General features: G+C 43.7%; 2 protein-coding genes across 4 annotated transcripts in view; one reads left to right on the forward strand and one right to left on the reverse strand.

Annotated features, from left to right (window-relative positions):
• Positions 1 to 16,354, reverse strand: part of kay (transcription factor kayak) — an 85,122-nt gene that overhangs the window by 28,407 nt on the left and 40,361 nt on the right. The gene's annotated exons all lie outside the window — the stretch shown is intronic.
• On the forward strand, positions 6,545 to 11,847 carry LOC141432922 (uncharacterized). Its single transcript, XM_074094756.1, has one exon. It carries the CDS (start codon positions 7,111 to 7,113, stop codon positions 11,845 to 11,847), a length of 4,737 nt encoding a protein of 1,578 aa, XP_073950857.1. The 5' UTR covers positions 6,545 to 7,110.

Genomic DNA, 16,354 nt, shown 5'->3' on the forward strand with positions numbered 1-16,354 from the left:
GAATGTCAAAAAATTTACCACCGGTTCGTCAAAACCTCTGTTGAGAAGAGTCTGGCAATAAAACTAGGTATATTTTGTAAACAGATTTACAATCATATTTTAGTGATATCTATACATCACAAGTATTTAACACAACTACATATTTAAAACAGTTCTCAATTCGCTATTTGGAGTAAGCACTCGCCAATGCGGATCGGAATTATTTCCAAATTTCCTTATCCATGATATAATCATTAATTTTAATAATACGCCTTATATATTAATGTCTTCTTGACAATAGATTTCTGAGTCTTGGGAAACTTCTATAACTTCATACGGTTTACCCGTTTTCGCCATATACATAGCCAGGTACCATTTCTTAGGTGTGTATAAAAAAATGTGTATAGGGTGTTATTAAAACCCTGTACTATACTTTAAACCACATTAGGGCTACTAATTACTAATATGATCCAAGTAGAAAAATACTGTGATTCGAAAAAAAAGTTTTGTATGGAAGTGGAGTCGCAAGAAGACTTTCTAATTTCGATGTTTTCCCACTTATATCGTATTAGTAATCAGTCAGTAGCCCTAATATGGGTTACAGTATAGTACAGGATTTTTTTTATCAACCTGTAGGTATATTGAAATTTACTGTTCTCATTTTAATTAAAGCATGCATGCCTTCGCCTTCTTTTGGGGGATGCTCAACTACCAAAATGCAATGTAATACTGCAATGTTATATTTCTAGCACGCGTACATGTAGGTATAGCCGAGGAAAATTGAATCACGTACTGGTACTGGGTGGAACCGTTGTACTACCAATGTTATGTTGACATCCCATACATTTGCCAAAGAAATCATAGCGAAATAGATCACGAAAAGGTTTCACATTGGATTTAGTTTCCATGACTGTCTATGAGAAATACGGCTATTGTGGTCTTGCCAAACCAAAACATGTTTTTTATATATACTATCAAATTATGTGCTCGTAGAACAGTTTAAATGGTCCGCACGCAGCGACGGCTAGCGCGTACACTGAGGCAACTGCCAGTTACACTCGACTTCCCCGGCCCCGCGACAATATCGGTGCCGCGTATAGTGGTGCATGTCGGTTGCCTCAGTATACGTTGTACCGATTAGCAAAACGGTGTTAGATGCATTCATATACGTCACTTTATTTCCAAAACTAATAGGAATATCCGTCCAAATTTTTTGTGGTAGGTAAATAAGGAAATATTAATCACAAAATTGCAAAAAACTAAAAATCGGAAATTTGTCACTTGTACCAGTATACGTAGGAGGTGTCGATGTGTTTATTATATATGAGAAACTTGTAAACTAAATGAATAAGAATAAATATTTTGTACTAGCCGGTGTTCGCCGCTTGCCACTTGCCGTTGCTGGCCGCTGGCGCCTAGCCAATGCTAGCCGTTAGCCGCTTGCAGCGGCTAGCCGATGTTCGCCACTGGCCACACCATTGCTCGCCGCTGGTGCCTAGCCAGTGCTAGCCGCTGGCCACTCCGTGGCTAACCTGCGCTCGCCGCTAGCCACTCGCCATTGCTCACCACTGTGGTGATTTCACTGTAATAGTTAATAAGTAATAGCAAATAAGTAATAGTTTATAAGGAATATTTGTAACATTAATTAACTAAATAAAGAACCCCGTGTTGGTGTAGCTTCCCCAACTTAGGTGCATAGAAATAATGGTTAAAAGAAAAGATGAATGACACAGAGGACAGCTTAAAAGAAAGAATAGAATGACAAAGAGAACAGAATGAACAAATGTAAATATAGGACATAAATTTATAATAGTAGTAATCAGATGGGCTTAACCCACAAAGAATGAAAGGCGAAGTATGTGAGAAAGATACAGTATGCGGAATGACAGTACGAGGGGTAGAAAAAGCAAGAACTGGAATGAAAGGGACAAAGTAGAAATAGGCTCCGATTATGTTGGAGGTAGTAAGGAAAAAAAAAAAAACGTAACCTAACCTAACCTTTTTTTTTTTTTAATTGAGTGGAAACTCGTTACGAGTACCAATTCGCCGCTGCCTGACATATACTAGAATAAGTAAGCCAATCTTTGTAACCGAATGTAGTCATGTAAGATAATGTTAATAAATAAATTCACCCCCAACCCTTACCCCCAAGCTAAAAATAAGGAACTAAGAAATGAAAGAGAGAAGAATGACACAGAGGACAGCTTAGCAGATGGAACAGAATGAGAAAGAGAACGGAATGAACGAATATAGTAATAAGGTAATAGCAAGATAACAGTAGTAGTAGTAGTTAGATGGGCCTAACCCACCAAGAGAGAATGGTGAAGTATGCGAGAAAGACATAGGATGCAGAATGAAAGTACGAGCAGTAGTAAAAGAGAGAACTAGAGTGAAAGAAAATTAGCAGATATAGGCTCCAATCATATTGGAGGTATAGGAAAAAAAAAAAAAAAACCTAACCTAACCTAGCTTCTGTTACGTTGGCTGTCCTATGCATAATTAAGGTTTTATACTAAAATAAGAAAAAGGTAGGTTAGGTTAGGTTAGATATTTGGTTTAATGATAAAAAGGGCGGGCTTGTTAGGTTTCATGAAGAAAAAAAAAAAAAGAACCTTTCCTATTAGACTACCAGATTCTATATCGGTGTTAGGTTCGGTTTCATAATAAAAAAAAAAAAGGTATATAAACACACAATCCACACATAGATCTCACATTTTTAAACAACAGCAATTGTTACAGGTATCCAATATAGCAAATAAATATATATTATATACTTATATACTTTTTCATAATGTTATTTTGTTTCTATAAATACATATTTGGATTTTGTATAGAACTTGGCACTCATTTAGATCTCCATTCCTTTTGCGGCGAAGCCCACAGCCAAACAAAATTTTTGTATTGAACTTGGCTCTCCTTTTTTACATTTGTTTTTGGTGGGATATCATTACTTTTTGTAAAGAAAACTAGGCAGGTATTGAGAGTATGTGGTGCCCCGCGTAGCCTACGACACACCGTTGGCCGGTTGTTTAGCGCGTATTACAAGTTTTTTGTATGGGGAAACCAATTATTTTTTGACAACTATATTTTTTTATTTCTGTTATATAGCAAATATAATAATACATTATATTGGGATAGTTTCAAATATCTGCTTGTAACGGTTCCAACGCTACAATTATTATTTTTTGTACGGGGACCCCCATATTTTTTAACTTTTTTCCATTACAAATTTCATCCTTCTAGGTCATCTGGAAGTAGGTTAGATTTAGGTACTATATGTCAGTCAGTCAGTGTTAAAATTTACGACTTTTTGACCTTCATATTATCTTTATAACCGTTTGAGCCAGCTTCATGAAATTTGGGACAAAAAGGACATAAGGACAAAGGAACATCTAGAAGCAAAACACATGAAGTTTTATGTGTTTACGTTAAAGAGGTTTTGAGTAGAAGGGTCAAAAGTGGCACCAAGTGGTTCGTGTAATACTACACTCGGCGCTGGCTACCCAGTTCATTTGCTTGAACTTGGTTTGACACGCTGCCGCGTGTCTAGATTTTCCGATGAAACTCGTGGCCCGAATTTTTTTTAACTTCTATTATATTTTTTGGTTATTTTTACCTAACAATCTGATCATGGAAGTGACTTGTTCATTCAACGGGTCTTCCGTTTTGACACACTCAGTAGTCAAAAACATGGTTATAAACGGGTGTTTGTTTGTTTTTCAACATAGGTTTTCAATTTAGATTATAACAAAAAAAAATACTTTTCAACAATACTATTTTATTATAATTTTCCGACGAAACTCAAGTGGCCCTTATTTTTATTTCACTACTATTATTTACCTATCTGATCATGGAAGTGACTTTTTCATTCAACGGGTCTCCCGTTTTAACATACTCAGTAACCAACAACAGGGCTTAAAACAAAAAAGTGTTGAGACATGACGTCTGCGAAGCGCCGTGGCGAGCGGCGCAGCGAGTGTTTTCGCTATTCATTGCTAGATAGAGCGTCACGCTCGTGCGCGAGCACACAAAACTTACATTACTTTACCGGCCGGACAATTTTATTCTGACCTGTTATTTGAAAGCCCAAATAAATGGCTCCGAAACAACGCGATCAATTCCAGACTCGTAATATCAAAACCCGGTGTACCACCGTTTTTCTTGATTTCTATTAATTTTTGGCTCTGTTAATTGTTAGAAACTACATACATACTTGGTTTAAAAAGAACGATAATTTTAAACCACATTATGCACGAACGAACTGGCTCGTAATTTCGTAAAAACATTCTTTCTGCAAATAAACGTGAAAAATTGCTTAGTATGACCTTTTTCATCACTACTTATTCTGTGGTGTAACATGCTTAATCAATGGGGCTTCTATTTGGACAAACTCAGTTACTAAAAACAAGGTAATAACCTTGCCCACCTCTCCCGCCTTCCGGTCTTTAGCTTAGCTACATCACCTCGGTCGGTAGGTATTTAACACGTTTTCTCTTAGTATTGACCAAAATTTGCAAACTGCAATTTTAATTATTTGTAACTGGCAGATGTTAATGTTTCACATCTTTCAAGATCCTTTACTGTACAAACCTTTATGAATAAATTTTGTGGAATGTATGTTATTCTTGCTCAAAAATAGCGATAGATTACGTTAAAACCAATCAGACTCGCGCATTTAACTAATCCCAGGGTTGTTTTCCTTCAAGAGGCCCCCGTGTTGAAAAATGGCCCGCAGCTCACCGCAGCCAGTTGCCAGCCGCAGCAATTTTCACCACCCCCGTCGACTGGTGATACTGGTGTGGTCCGCGCTGGGCAGGACCGGTTTATCTCAGTGGCCACGACGCAGCGCAGCGAGTGTGTTTGCGTTCATTGCGTGCTGCCACATAGCTTCAGTAAGTATAGCACGCTACTTGACCGTGCAATAAACAAACAAGCGTTCGCCGCTTTTCGAAAATATTTTAAACTTCAGTGTTATAAGGAAATCTTAAGAGAAGTCTCTTCGTTCCATTCTCCATACAAACGTAGTCCCGGTCTCATTTGAAAACTAGGCAAAAGAAATAGATGAAATTTTGTAAGTATGGACTAGACGTTTTTATCTATACCTGTGGTTTTTCAGATTTTCATATAAATGTGTAATATCAGAATTACAGGAGCTTAAAAGTCGGCAAAAAAAAGATGTGAACTTTGCAGGAGAATTACAGATTAATAAAGCATTTTTACAAAAATTTAAAAAAAATCACTGGCATAGAAAATATAATGAATATCTTGATTGTAAAATATCATTGATTTCTGTGCTATACTTTTCGTATAACATGAGTAGTATTTGTTTCAAGTTATTAACATATATCTAACTTCAGTCGAATGGGCGTAGCTGGTAAGACCACTCGCAGCACGGGTCGCTTACGGGCAGTCCCTCATAGAATGGCATTAGCGGGAAAAAACCCGCGCGTTATTGGCCCCAAATACTATGAACACCTACCCTCACACCTAAAAAGCGAAAAGAACGATGAAACGTTTAGCCGTCGACTAAAAGACCTTTTGTTGGAAAAAGCGTTTTATTCCGTAAATGAATTTATGAATTTGAAATATTAATTTTATTGTAACAAGACATAATTGTTTTTATTTTATTGTTTTTACATTGACATTTAAATTATTACTCAATTATTGCCTAATGTAATCTTTACATATCGTTGACATTTTCGCCATTATTCTTTATATAAATTTCAATGTGTTTTCAGTCTGACGATTCCTTGAGGAGAACCAGTCTAATTTTAATTGTTTTCATTCACATCATGACATGCTTAGAATTTTATTTTTTATAATTATTACTAATCTTATTACCTTTCACGATTTCAATACAAATTCTTATAACTGACATTAATGTAAATTATTATAATGATGACGTATTGAATGAATAAATAAACTAAACTAAACTATCCCAAACGAATACTTAACGCGGCCGACAGGGAAACTTCTCTTAATATTGAGATCCGATTATCATATTTATTGTTCGAAGTGCAGTTGGAGAAGAGATTACCTTTTGGAATGTGAACTGCTGAGTGGAGTGGAGCAGGAAACAGATGAATTACTTCGTTCGCTTTATCAACTAAGCAAAAATCATACACAATCATGCTATGAAAAACAAGTCTTGATTGAAATGATTTGCCAAAGAATCTAAGGATTTGCCAGTACAAAAATCAAGCAATACTAGCAGTGTAGTATTGCTTGATTACTTGGTAATGTCAGTACAAAAACTTTTTCGAATCACAGGTAAGTTGGTCATTCTGTAAATAGCTATTGACTATTTTTCGTGTGGTCACGTGACCATTGTTCACGGAATATTTAGTTTATTTAAAATCTGATAGATGTCACTGGGATCGAATTAGATGGCGCTATCGTTTGGTTGCCTCAGATCCTATAAAAGGAAGTAGTTGTTTTTTATTCAATATACTTTGCTACGAATGTTAACTGTGTGGAGTTTCATTTCATGAACCCTATAGTGGACCTCTTCTTTTTAGATTGTAAGGGTACATGTACATGGTCCTTCGAGCCGGATATACGGCAAGATTTACTGTGTCCAACTGCTGGCCTACGGTATCAAGGGGCGACGGATTGTCGTCGAGGATACGTCTTCGTCACACAGGAGCAACGAGTGCGAGCGAGAGAGGATATCATCGTGCCCTGTCATCGGATAGAAGAGGACGTCATCATAATCAACCTGAGGCTGAGCGGCGGACAAGTGACGTATAGTGCAGTGTTTTACATTTTAGAAGAAAAAACTGTGAGTACTCTATGGTTTATTTGTGAAGTGTCATCAGTCAAGCTTGCATGATTCATAACTGACAGCTATCAATTGACTTTGATTTGTTTACAACATAATTGTCAAATATTAACTTAGAAAATAATTGGAACTTTAGAAAAATGGTTAAGATTTTGCAAGTGTTAGAACTAGAAGTAGACTTAGAATAATTTAAGAAAATTTGATGAGACGGGGAATCCATGCCCATTTTCGGTTAGACATTTTAAAAACTAAAACACTTGTAAAATTTTACGAATTTTAACGGGACTTAGAAATTTTGTGGCGGTGTTTCAACTTCACTTTGGATTTTAATTTGGCGAGAATAATTAACAATGGAGGCAAAGATTAATGTTCAGTTGGATGTTTCTAGTCGTATTAACAAGGCTTATGTCAACTATAAGAAATCACCGAAGGAACGTATTACTGTACCGTATGTTGATGCGCGTTTAGAGGCTTTAGAAAAGTTATGGCAGCAGTTTTCGTCGATGCATGAGAAGTTAGTTGCAGAATCTTCACAGACTGAGTTGGAAAAATCTGTGTATGTCACCCAGGCGATTTACGACGCAACTGACGAGTGTTACCTCGATTACAAATGCGCACTTAAAACGACATTAAGTACTTTAACACCACTGCCATCAAGCGAAAGTTCACCTCAATCATCGTCATCAACGAGTAAAACTATGCAAGTTAGACTGCCAAAGATCACCATCCCTGTGTTTTCGGGGCAATATTCGGAATGGATTAGTTTCAGGGACCTGTTTGTGTCTCTTATTCACGATAATGCAGACATAGATGATGTGCAAAAGATGCACTATCTTAAGGGACACCTCAGAGGCGAAGCGGAGCAGCTACTGCGTCATATTCCTATTACTAACAGCAGTTACCAGCAATGTTGGACTTTGTTGAAAAACCGATACAACAATAAACAGTATTTAGTAAATTGCATATTGAATCGTTTTTTCAACCAAAGAAATATTACATCAGAGTCCTCCAGTGCAATTAAGGAATTGTTAGATGTAACCACAGAAACTATGAACGCTTTGTTAAATTTAGGAATTGACACTGAGTCGTGGAGCGTGATTGTCATTTACATTGTAAGCCAGAGGTTGGATCCTGAAAGTAGGAAGCAGTGGGAAGCCAAGGTTAGCGCATGGGTAGCTCTTTCCGATCGATTGCCTTCAATGAAGCAATTTACGGATTTCTTGGAGACAAGGTTTCATTCCTTAGAATTTCTGGATCCAAAATCAGGTGCATCTTACGTACAAAAACAGCGAACCTTTATTCCAAATTTTCACAAAAATAGCAATCCCAAACCTAATCCAATTCACATGCTACATGTCAGTCAAGTGTCTTGTGCATATTGTAAACGGGATCATAATATTAGAAGTTGTAAGGATTTTATAAACAGTGATCTCAACAGCAAGCGTAATTTTGTCCAGACTCACGGACTATGTTTTAACTGTCTAGGAAATAACCACTCGGTGAAATATTGCAAAAACACTACATCTTGCCAAATTTGCAGAGGAAGACACCACTCACTATTGCATCCAAAAGGGGAAACACACTCAGCTGATCCAACAGGTTCACATCCATCAGTTGAGAATCACGGAACACCACTAGCAGGGCATGTGTGCAAAGTATCAAACCAGGAGGCGGGGCCATCAACGGCCACGAGCATCAATAATCATTTTGTGAAAGGAGTAGCACATCAGGTGCTGCTAGCCACAGCGTTAGTTAAAGCTGAGTCACAAAATAAGGGAGAATATCAGCTCTTAAGAGCTCTCATTGATCAAGGGTCTCAAGCATCATTTATCACAAGAGCTTCAGTTCAGTTGCTTGGACTAAAAACAACAGCGGCCAAGGGAGTTATATCAGGATTGGGTGGTGAACAGAACCTTATCACAAGGTCCATGGTAGAAGTTTTAATCACTTCACGCCTCAATCCTGGCTGCGTGTTGCGAGTTTCAGCGTACGTTCTTGATAAACTTACTTCATACTTACCATCGGCTGTAGCATCAATCACATCATGGCCGGAGCTGGAACAGCTTAAACTGGCAGATCCGGAATACCATACTTCTAATAAGATAGACATCTTATTGGGGGCGGAGGTCTACAGCACCATTATAGAAAATGGAATAATCAAATGTCCCTCAGGGTCCCTAGTAGCACAAAACACCACCCTGGGATGGATATTAAGTGGGCAACTAAGGTCAAATGAAGATATATCCTGTAACGTCGTAAACATGCATACTCAAGTAGATCAGCTTCTTAGATCTTTCTGGGAAATAGAAGCCGAACCCTGCAACAAAGAAAAAATTCTGTCAGTCGAAGAGCAAAGATGTGAAGACTTCTATGAATCCACAACCACGCGGGACGATCATGGGCGATATATTGTTAGGCTCCCGTTTAGGGATGAAAATCCAGCCTGTGCGGATGGCCATTCAAAGGAAATTGCAGCGAAGAGGTTTAGCTTTCTGGAACGGAAGTTGGAGCGGGATCAGCACCTGAAACAGAGATACAAAGAAGTGTTAGATGAGTACCTAAATCTGGATCATATGATACAAATAAATCACAGCGAAGGTGAACAAGCAACAAAGTATACGTATTTACCACACCATGCTGTAATACGGGAAGACAAAGAGACTACTAAAGTAAGGATTGTGTTTGATGCTTCGTGCAAGGGTACGAATGGCGTGTCATTGAATGACGATTTAATGGTGGGACCAACTCTGCAACCAGAGTTGCGTCATATAATAATGCGTTGGCGAACATATCCTATTTGTTTTATAGCGGACATAGTTAAAATGTACCGTCAAATAAAGGTGAATGATGAAGACTCAGAGTATCAGCGCATTCTATGGCGTGACAATCCAGACCAAGAGATAAAAGAATACAAGTTACTCAGAGTAACTTTTGGAACATCAGCAGCTCCATATCTGGCAGTCAAAAGCTTGATTCAGGTAGCAAAGGACGAAGGAAAGGACTTTCCTTTGGCTGCTGAAAGGGTCAAGAATGAGTTTTATATGGATGACCTAATGTCTGGATGTGAGAAAGAAGAAGAAGCAGTTGAAATTTACAAACAAATGACAGAGTTACTAAGAAGAGGTGGATTTGAATTGCAAAAGTGGGCAAGCAATAGTCAAGCGTTATTGGAACAAATACGGGATGCAAATTCAAGAAAGGAGGAGGATAAAAGGATAGAGGTCAAGCAAGAGTCAGTAAATAAAATATTGGGACTTACCTGGAGTAGAAGCCTCGATGAATTTGTATATGCAGTTCAGCTGCCACCGACGACCGGACCTGTAACAAAAAGGAAAGTTATTTCGGATATATCCAAGCTGTACGATCCACAAGGGTGGATAGCACCGAGCATAATCAAAGCAAAAATATTCATACAGAAGCTATGGTTGGCAGGCATTGATTGGGATGATGAGTTACCTCCACCGTTGCTTGAAGAATGGATTGAATATCGTGAAAACCTATCAGAACTTACCAAATTTAGATTGAAACGTTGGGTGTGGTGTAGCTCTGACGCAACGTTAGTGGAACTGCATGGCTTCTGCGATGCGTCAAATTCAGCTTATGCGGCAGTCGTGTACATTCGAGTGATAGACGCTGAGGGAAAGGTACATGTTAGTTTGATCACAGCCAAAACGCGGGTAGCGCCGATTAAACAAATATCAATTCCTCGATTGGAATTATCTGGTGCAGTTCTGCTGGCAAAACTACTCGACGAAGTGTCAAAAGTATTGAAGGTACCAAAATCAAACTTACATGCTTGGACAGACTCTGAAGTAGTGCTGGCATGGTTGAGCAGCCATCCTAGTCGATGGAAGACATTCGTTGGAAACAGAGTCTCGGAGATTCTATCAGTGACTTGTCGTAGTCAATGGTCACACGTACGGTCAGAACACAACCCTGCGGATTGTGCTTCACGGGGGATTCAGCCTTCAGAATTTGTGACCTATGATTTATGGGTAAGAGGACCATCATGGCTACAAGATAAAGTAATTTGTTACAAGAGTTTCACAAAGCCATTAGACACCAATTTGGAAACCAGATCAATTAAAACTCACCTGGCTGACGTAGTTGAGGATCAGTCGAGTGACGAGGACGTCTGGTCGAAGTTTTCGTCGCTCACGAAGTTGCTGAGAGTTGCAGCTTATTGTAGAAGAATCCTGAAAAGACAAAACCATACTTACCTCCTGAAAGAAGAAATAGAAGATGCGTTAGTGATTATGATTAGAAAATGTCAAGGAGAAGCGTTTAGAGAGGAAATTAGCAATATCAAACTAGGTAAAAATATAAGCAAAAAAAGTATACTCACTTCACTGAGTCCTCAGCTAGACGACTCAGACTTACTCCGAGTTGGTGGGCGGTTGCATTTCGCAGAAATTGACAACGACGCAAGGCATCCAATCATATTGCCAAAACAATCATTCCTAACGGAACTCATAATTCGAGATGCACATAAAAGGTCATTACACGGGGGAGTGCAGTTGATGCTTAATTTGCTGCGGTCAAAATATTGGATTATAGGGCTAAAAAACTTAGTGAAACAGCAAATTAGGAAATGTGTCATTTGCACAAGATACGCAACTGCAAATAAAAATCAGTTGATGGGACAACTACCATCGCCGAGAGTGACCATGAGTCGAGCATTTCAACGTAGCGGTGTAGACTACGCAGGGCCCATTAACATAAGGGTTTCAAAGGGTCGCGGCAATCGGGCATACAAAGGGTACATATGCTTGTTTGTTTGTATGGCAACACGTGGAGTTCATTTGGAGGTCGTGAGTGACCTGACGGCTCAGGGATTTTTAGCAGCCTTTAAGCGTTTTGTTGCACGTCGCGGTCATTGTAGCGATTTATACAGTGACAATGGTAGTAATTTTGTGGGAGCAGCCAAGGAGTTGCTAAACTTATTTAATGACGAAAGATCAAGGTTTTTGCCAGAAATAGCTGATTGGCTAGCCACGAACGGCACCCAGTGGCACTTTATACCACCCACGCGCCAAATTTTGGTGGTTTGTGGGAAGCTGGCATTAAATCCTGCAAATATCATTTGAAAAGAATCATCGGCAATTCAACACTGACATTTGAGGAGATGACGACAGTTTTGGCTCAAATTGAAAGTTGTCTGAATTCACGACCAATGTGTTACATACAGGACCAAGGGGATCCAATGCCTCTAACTCCAGGCCATTTCATTATAGGGGAACCCTTGCTAGTTGCGCCTGATCGTAACTATGAGCAGTCAGCGGTTGGTTCGTTAAGACGGTGGCAATTCTGCCAACGTATGCTACAAGACTTTTGGCGGCGTTGGTCGCAAGAATATTTGACACGGTACATGCAAAGGTACAAGTGGTCGCGTGTTATTCCTGAACCAAATATTGGAGATGTGGTGCTTGTTAAAGAACTGGATTTACCCCCAGCTAGGTGGCTCTTAGGCCAGATTGTAGAAAAGCATCCAGGGTTGGACAATATTACGCGAGTTGTGACGTTGCGTTACAAAGGCTCCTTAATAAAGCGACCAGTGTCAAAACTTTGTGTATTACCTGTCTCAGATTAGAAGTTAATCATATTGTCATATTGTATAAGGAACTTTATTAGAAGATGTTTGTTCTTTTATAATGATAATGTCGTTTGCTGTAAAGGAGGCTTGTTTAAGAACAGTTGTTCTTGGTGGGCGGCATGTTCACGGAATATTTAGTTTATTTAATTACGGATAGATGTCACTGGGATCGAATTAGATGGCGCTATCGTTTGGTTGCCTCAGATCCTATAAAAGGAAGTAGTTGTTTTTTATTCAATATACTTTGCTACGAATGTAAACTGTATGGAGTTTCATTTCATGAACCCTATAGTGGACCTCTTCTTTTTGGATTGTACGGGCATTGTACAAAACCATCACGTTTGGCTATCCTAGAAGGTAAAGTAAAGTATTCGAGGCACACACAACATAATTTTATATTTGATTAATTATTTAATAATTATTAATTTTTTAAAATAATGTAAACAAAATACGAGCAAAAGATAATTTTGGTCAGCCCAATAGGTAGGTAAAATAGGTATACCTACATAATATTTTTGTTTATTTAAATTTCAGAATCTCCAGATGCAACTTTCGTCTGAATGTATCTGTACATAACGCATTTATTGAAATGTACCTAACAAGTTGAGGAATAAAACACGGGTCAGATATCGTTTACAATTTTATTTCCACACGGCACACACGCACGCGTCGGGTGATACAGACACATGGTTATGATTTAACGAAAACGGTGTGAGGCACGAGGTCGGCCATGCGGACGCGACCGCCGGGGGAGCACGGCGCGCCCGCCGGGGGCGTCCGGGGCGCGCGGGGCGGCGGGCCGCGGGGGCCGCGGGGGCCGCGGGGGGCGCTCGGCGGGGGCGCCACCCCCGGCGCGCGCCGCAGCGGGGCGGCGCAGGGGGCGGGGCGCACCTCGCGCGCGCGCAGCCCGACAGCTTCTTCTGCAGGCTCTTGATGGACAGCCACGAGTCGCTGCAGGCGCCGCCCGCCGGCCGCGCGCCGCCCGCCGCGGGGGGCGCCGAGGGGGGCGGCCGGGGGCGCGGGGGCGCGCGCGCGCGCAGCCCAGCGACACTCGCACCGCAGACGGTGTCAGCGCGCAGGGGGCACCGGCAGCTCCAGCGCGCCGCCCGCCACGCGCGGCGCCCGGGCCGGCCGCGGCGCGCACTCGGCGGGGCGCACCACGCGCCCGCGGCCCGCCTCCAGCAGCTGCTCGCGCTCCTGCGGCGCGCTCGCCAGCCGCGCGGCCGCGTCGCGGCGGGGCCCGGCGCGGGGCGCGGGGGGCGCGGGGGCGCGGGGGGCGGGGGCGCCGCCGTGTGCAGGCGCCGGCGCCGCCGCCGCAGGGCCCGCGCGGCCCGCGCCGCAGCCTCTCGGCCACGCCGGGCTCGCGGGCAGCGCGGCGGCGCGGCGTGGGTGGGGGCGGCGACGCGCACCAGCCGGTGTCCCCGGCGCGCCGCGCCCCGCCCCCGCCCCCCCGCGTCCCGGGCTCGTCGCGCCGCGGCCGCGGCTCAGCGTCTCGATGATGCGGGACGTGAGACCCTTCGGGCTCGGCGGGATCTCTCGCTCTTCTGCGATTTTTTAGGCAGCGGCTGCGGCTGCGGGTACTCGACCTCGGGGTTCGCGGTCCGGGGTCCGCGGCGGCATCTTCCGTCGCAATCGTCGGGCTGGAGGGCCTCGGGCGGCCCGTCCGGTCGACGGACAGCAGCGTGCGCGGGAGGTGCGCGCACGGGTCGACGTGCGCGAGCGCGGCGCGCAGGCGCCCTCGGGCCGCAGCGGCACGGGCTGCGCGGGGGGTGGCGCGCGGGCGGCGGGGGGCAGGCGGGGGGCGGCTCCGTCCCCAGCAGCGTGTACGCGCGGCCGTCGGTGGCGCGCGCGCGCCGCTCGGCGCCGGGCAGCTCGTAGCGGGCGGGGGCGCGGGGGGCGCGGGGCGGGGGCGGCGCGGGCGCTCGGCCGCGTCCTGCCTCGTAGCGCGGCGGCGCGCGTCGTCCTGTTCGCGCATGCGGCGCGCCACGCGGTCGCTCTCGGCGCCGCACTGCGGGTCGCGGGCGCGGGCTCGGCGCGGGCGGCGGGGGAGGGCGCGGGCGGCGCGGCCGTCGCAGGTGAGCGGGCAGCGGGCGGCGGCGGCTGGCAGGGCGGGGCGCGCGCCGGCGGGCGGCGGGCAGCACACCACGCGGCGGCCGCCAGGCTGGCGGGGCGACGCGGGCGGCAGGCGGGCGCGGCGCCGGCTCGCAGGGCGGGCAGGGCGGCGCCGCCCCCGTCCGGGAGCAGGACGACTCGCCGCGCGCGCCTGGCGGCTGCAACAGAGGGCGGGTGAGCGGCGAGCGGGCGGCGGCGGCGGGGCGGCGCGTGCCGTGTGCGTGTGTGTTACCTGCGCGGGGCGCGCCAGCAGCGGCCGCAGCAGACGCAGTCCTCTGAGCGCGGGCATGGCGCCGGTGCCGGTGCTGGTGCTGGTGCTGGTGCTGGTGGCGAGTGCGGTGCGGGTGAGGGAGACGCGAGCGCGTGTGTGCGTGTGCGGTGCGCGGTTCCGCGTGGAATGAGGCGCGGCCGGCGAGAGTCCCGCGCGACCCCTAATCTGCGTGGCCACGCTCACTTCACAGATAACGAACCGATTTATTCGTTACTACGAGTAAGTACTAAGTAGGTTATTATTCGACAGGCGAAATATTAATAGATGGCGTTAGTATCGTGAGGTCCGTTCGAGGTCCTTTCGATCTTTTCATCACACTTACTTGTCAATGGCGTTATTGCATGCCTGTATACTAAATTCGATTTTCAAATTTTGTAATTACCCTTGTATTGGCAGGTAGCCATATTTTATTCAGTTGTTTTCTTAGCGTCTTGCTTTTGCTGAGCTGTGAAAAGTTTGGACACAAAATAAAAATGTATGCAAAAACGTATGCAATTTCCCAGAAATGACTTTTGGTTTTAGCCAGCCTGCCAGCCAGTCTTACATACATGATTATTTCAAAAACAATGCGACGGCAGGTTTAGGATACCTGTTTCCTTAAAAAAAGATCTTAAGGATTCACGCGTCTTCAAATTATAAATTGCTCCAATTGCTCTCTTTTATAAGATAAAAATTGACTCAATGTCTGCAGCAGATCCCCATAAAATAAGGCCGTACGAAAATAATGCTATTAAAGTAAGCAAAATACACCAACCGTGCCGTCGCCACATCGGTAAGATGCCGTATTTTCTAAACTGCAAAAGCAGCAGAGCTCAATCTACCCGCGATTGCTGTGACGTGAGGTCCCCACTGTAGTTTAGAATCGAGCGGTATTCCTACAAAATATTGTTGATTTTACAAATTCAATAGCTTGACCATTTAACTTTATATTAGAAACTGAATTTGAGCTAAATGAATTTATCAACGAGAATTTAATACATTTGGTTTTCTTAGGATTTAGTAACAAATTATTGGCAGCAAACCATGCGGATATCACGGACAGGGTTTCATTGGGCTCAATGAAGTCGGTATCTTTTGTACTAACCTTGAACAGTAAAGACATGTCGTCAACAAACATAACTATACCCGACTTTTGGCTTACCATTAAGTAAGGTCATTTACATAAATAAGATACATAATAATATATCTATGCCGTGAGTGTTGAAGCTTAAAAGTTTGTACATGAAATTTTTAATTAAAATATAAATAGTAGCTTTGTTTACAAAGCACCAAAGTGGAGATTCAAAAAAGCAATATGTGGGTGGGTGAAATAATAAAACATTTTTTTAACAATAACAATCGTTTAATGCAAATCTAAATGTTAACTGTTTACAGACAGGACTGAGCACGGAACAAAGTATCCAGCGTTGTCATATCGCCGTCACGGTCGGGTATCGCGGTGGCGCGCTGCCGCCCGTCGGGTGCTGCCAGCGCTAGGAAGTGGGGGGGCGCCGCGGCGCCAGGCACTCCCACACCTGCACAATACGGACATGGTAGTGGTCGGGGCGAACTTTGAAGATCCGCATTACTTTTTATTATATTGGCTGGCACTGTAATTTGTTCACTGAACCATGGTACA

This window comes from Choristoneura fumiferana, chromosome 11 (genome assembly GCF_025370935.1).
Source record: "Choristoneura fumiferana chromosome 11, NRCan_CFum_1, whole genome shotgun sequence".
Classification (NCBI taxonomy): domain Eukaryota; kingdom Metazoa; phylum Arthropoda; class Insecta; order Lepidoptera; family Tortricidae; genus Choristoneura; species Choristoneura fumiferana.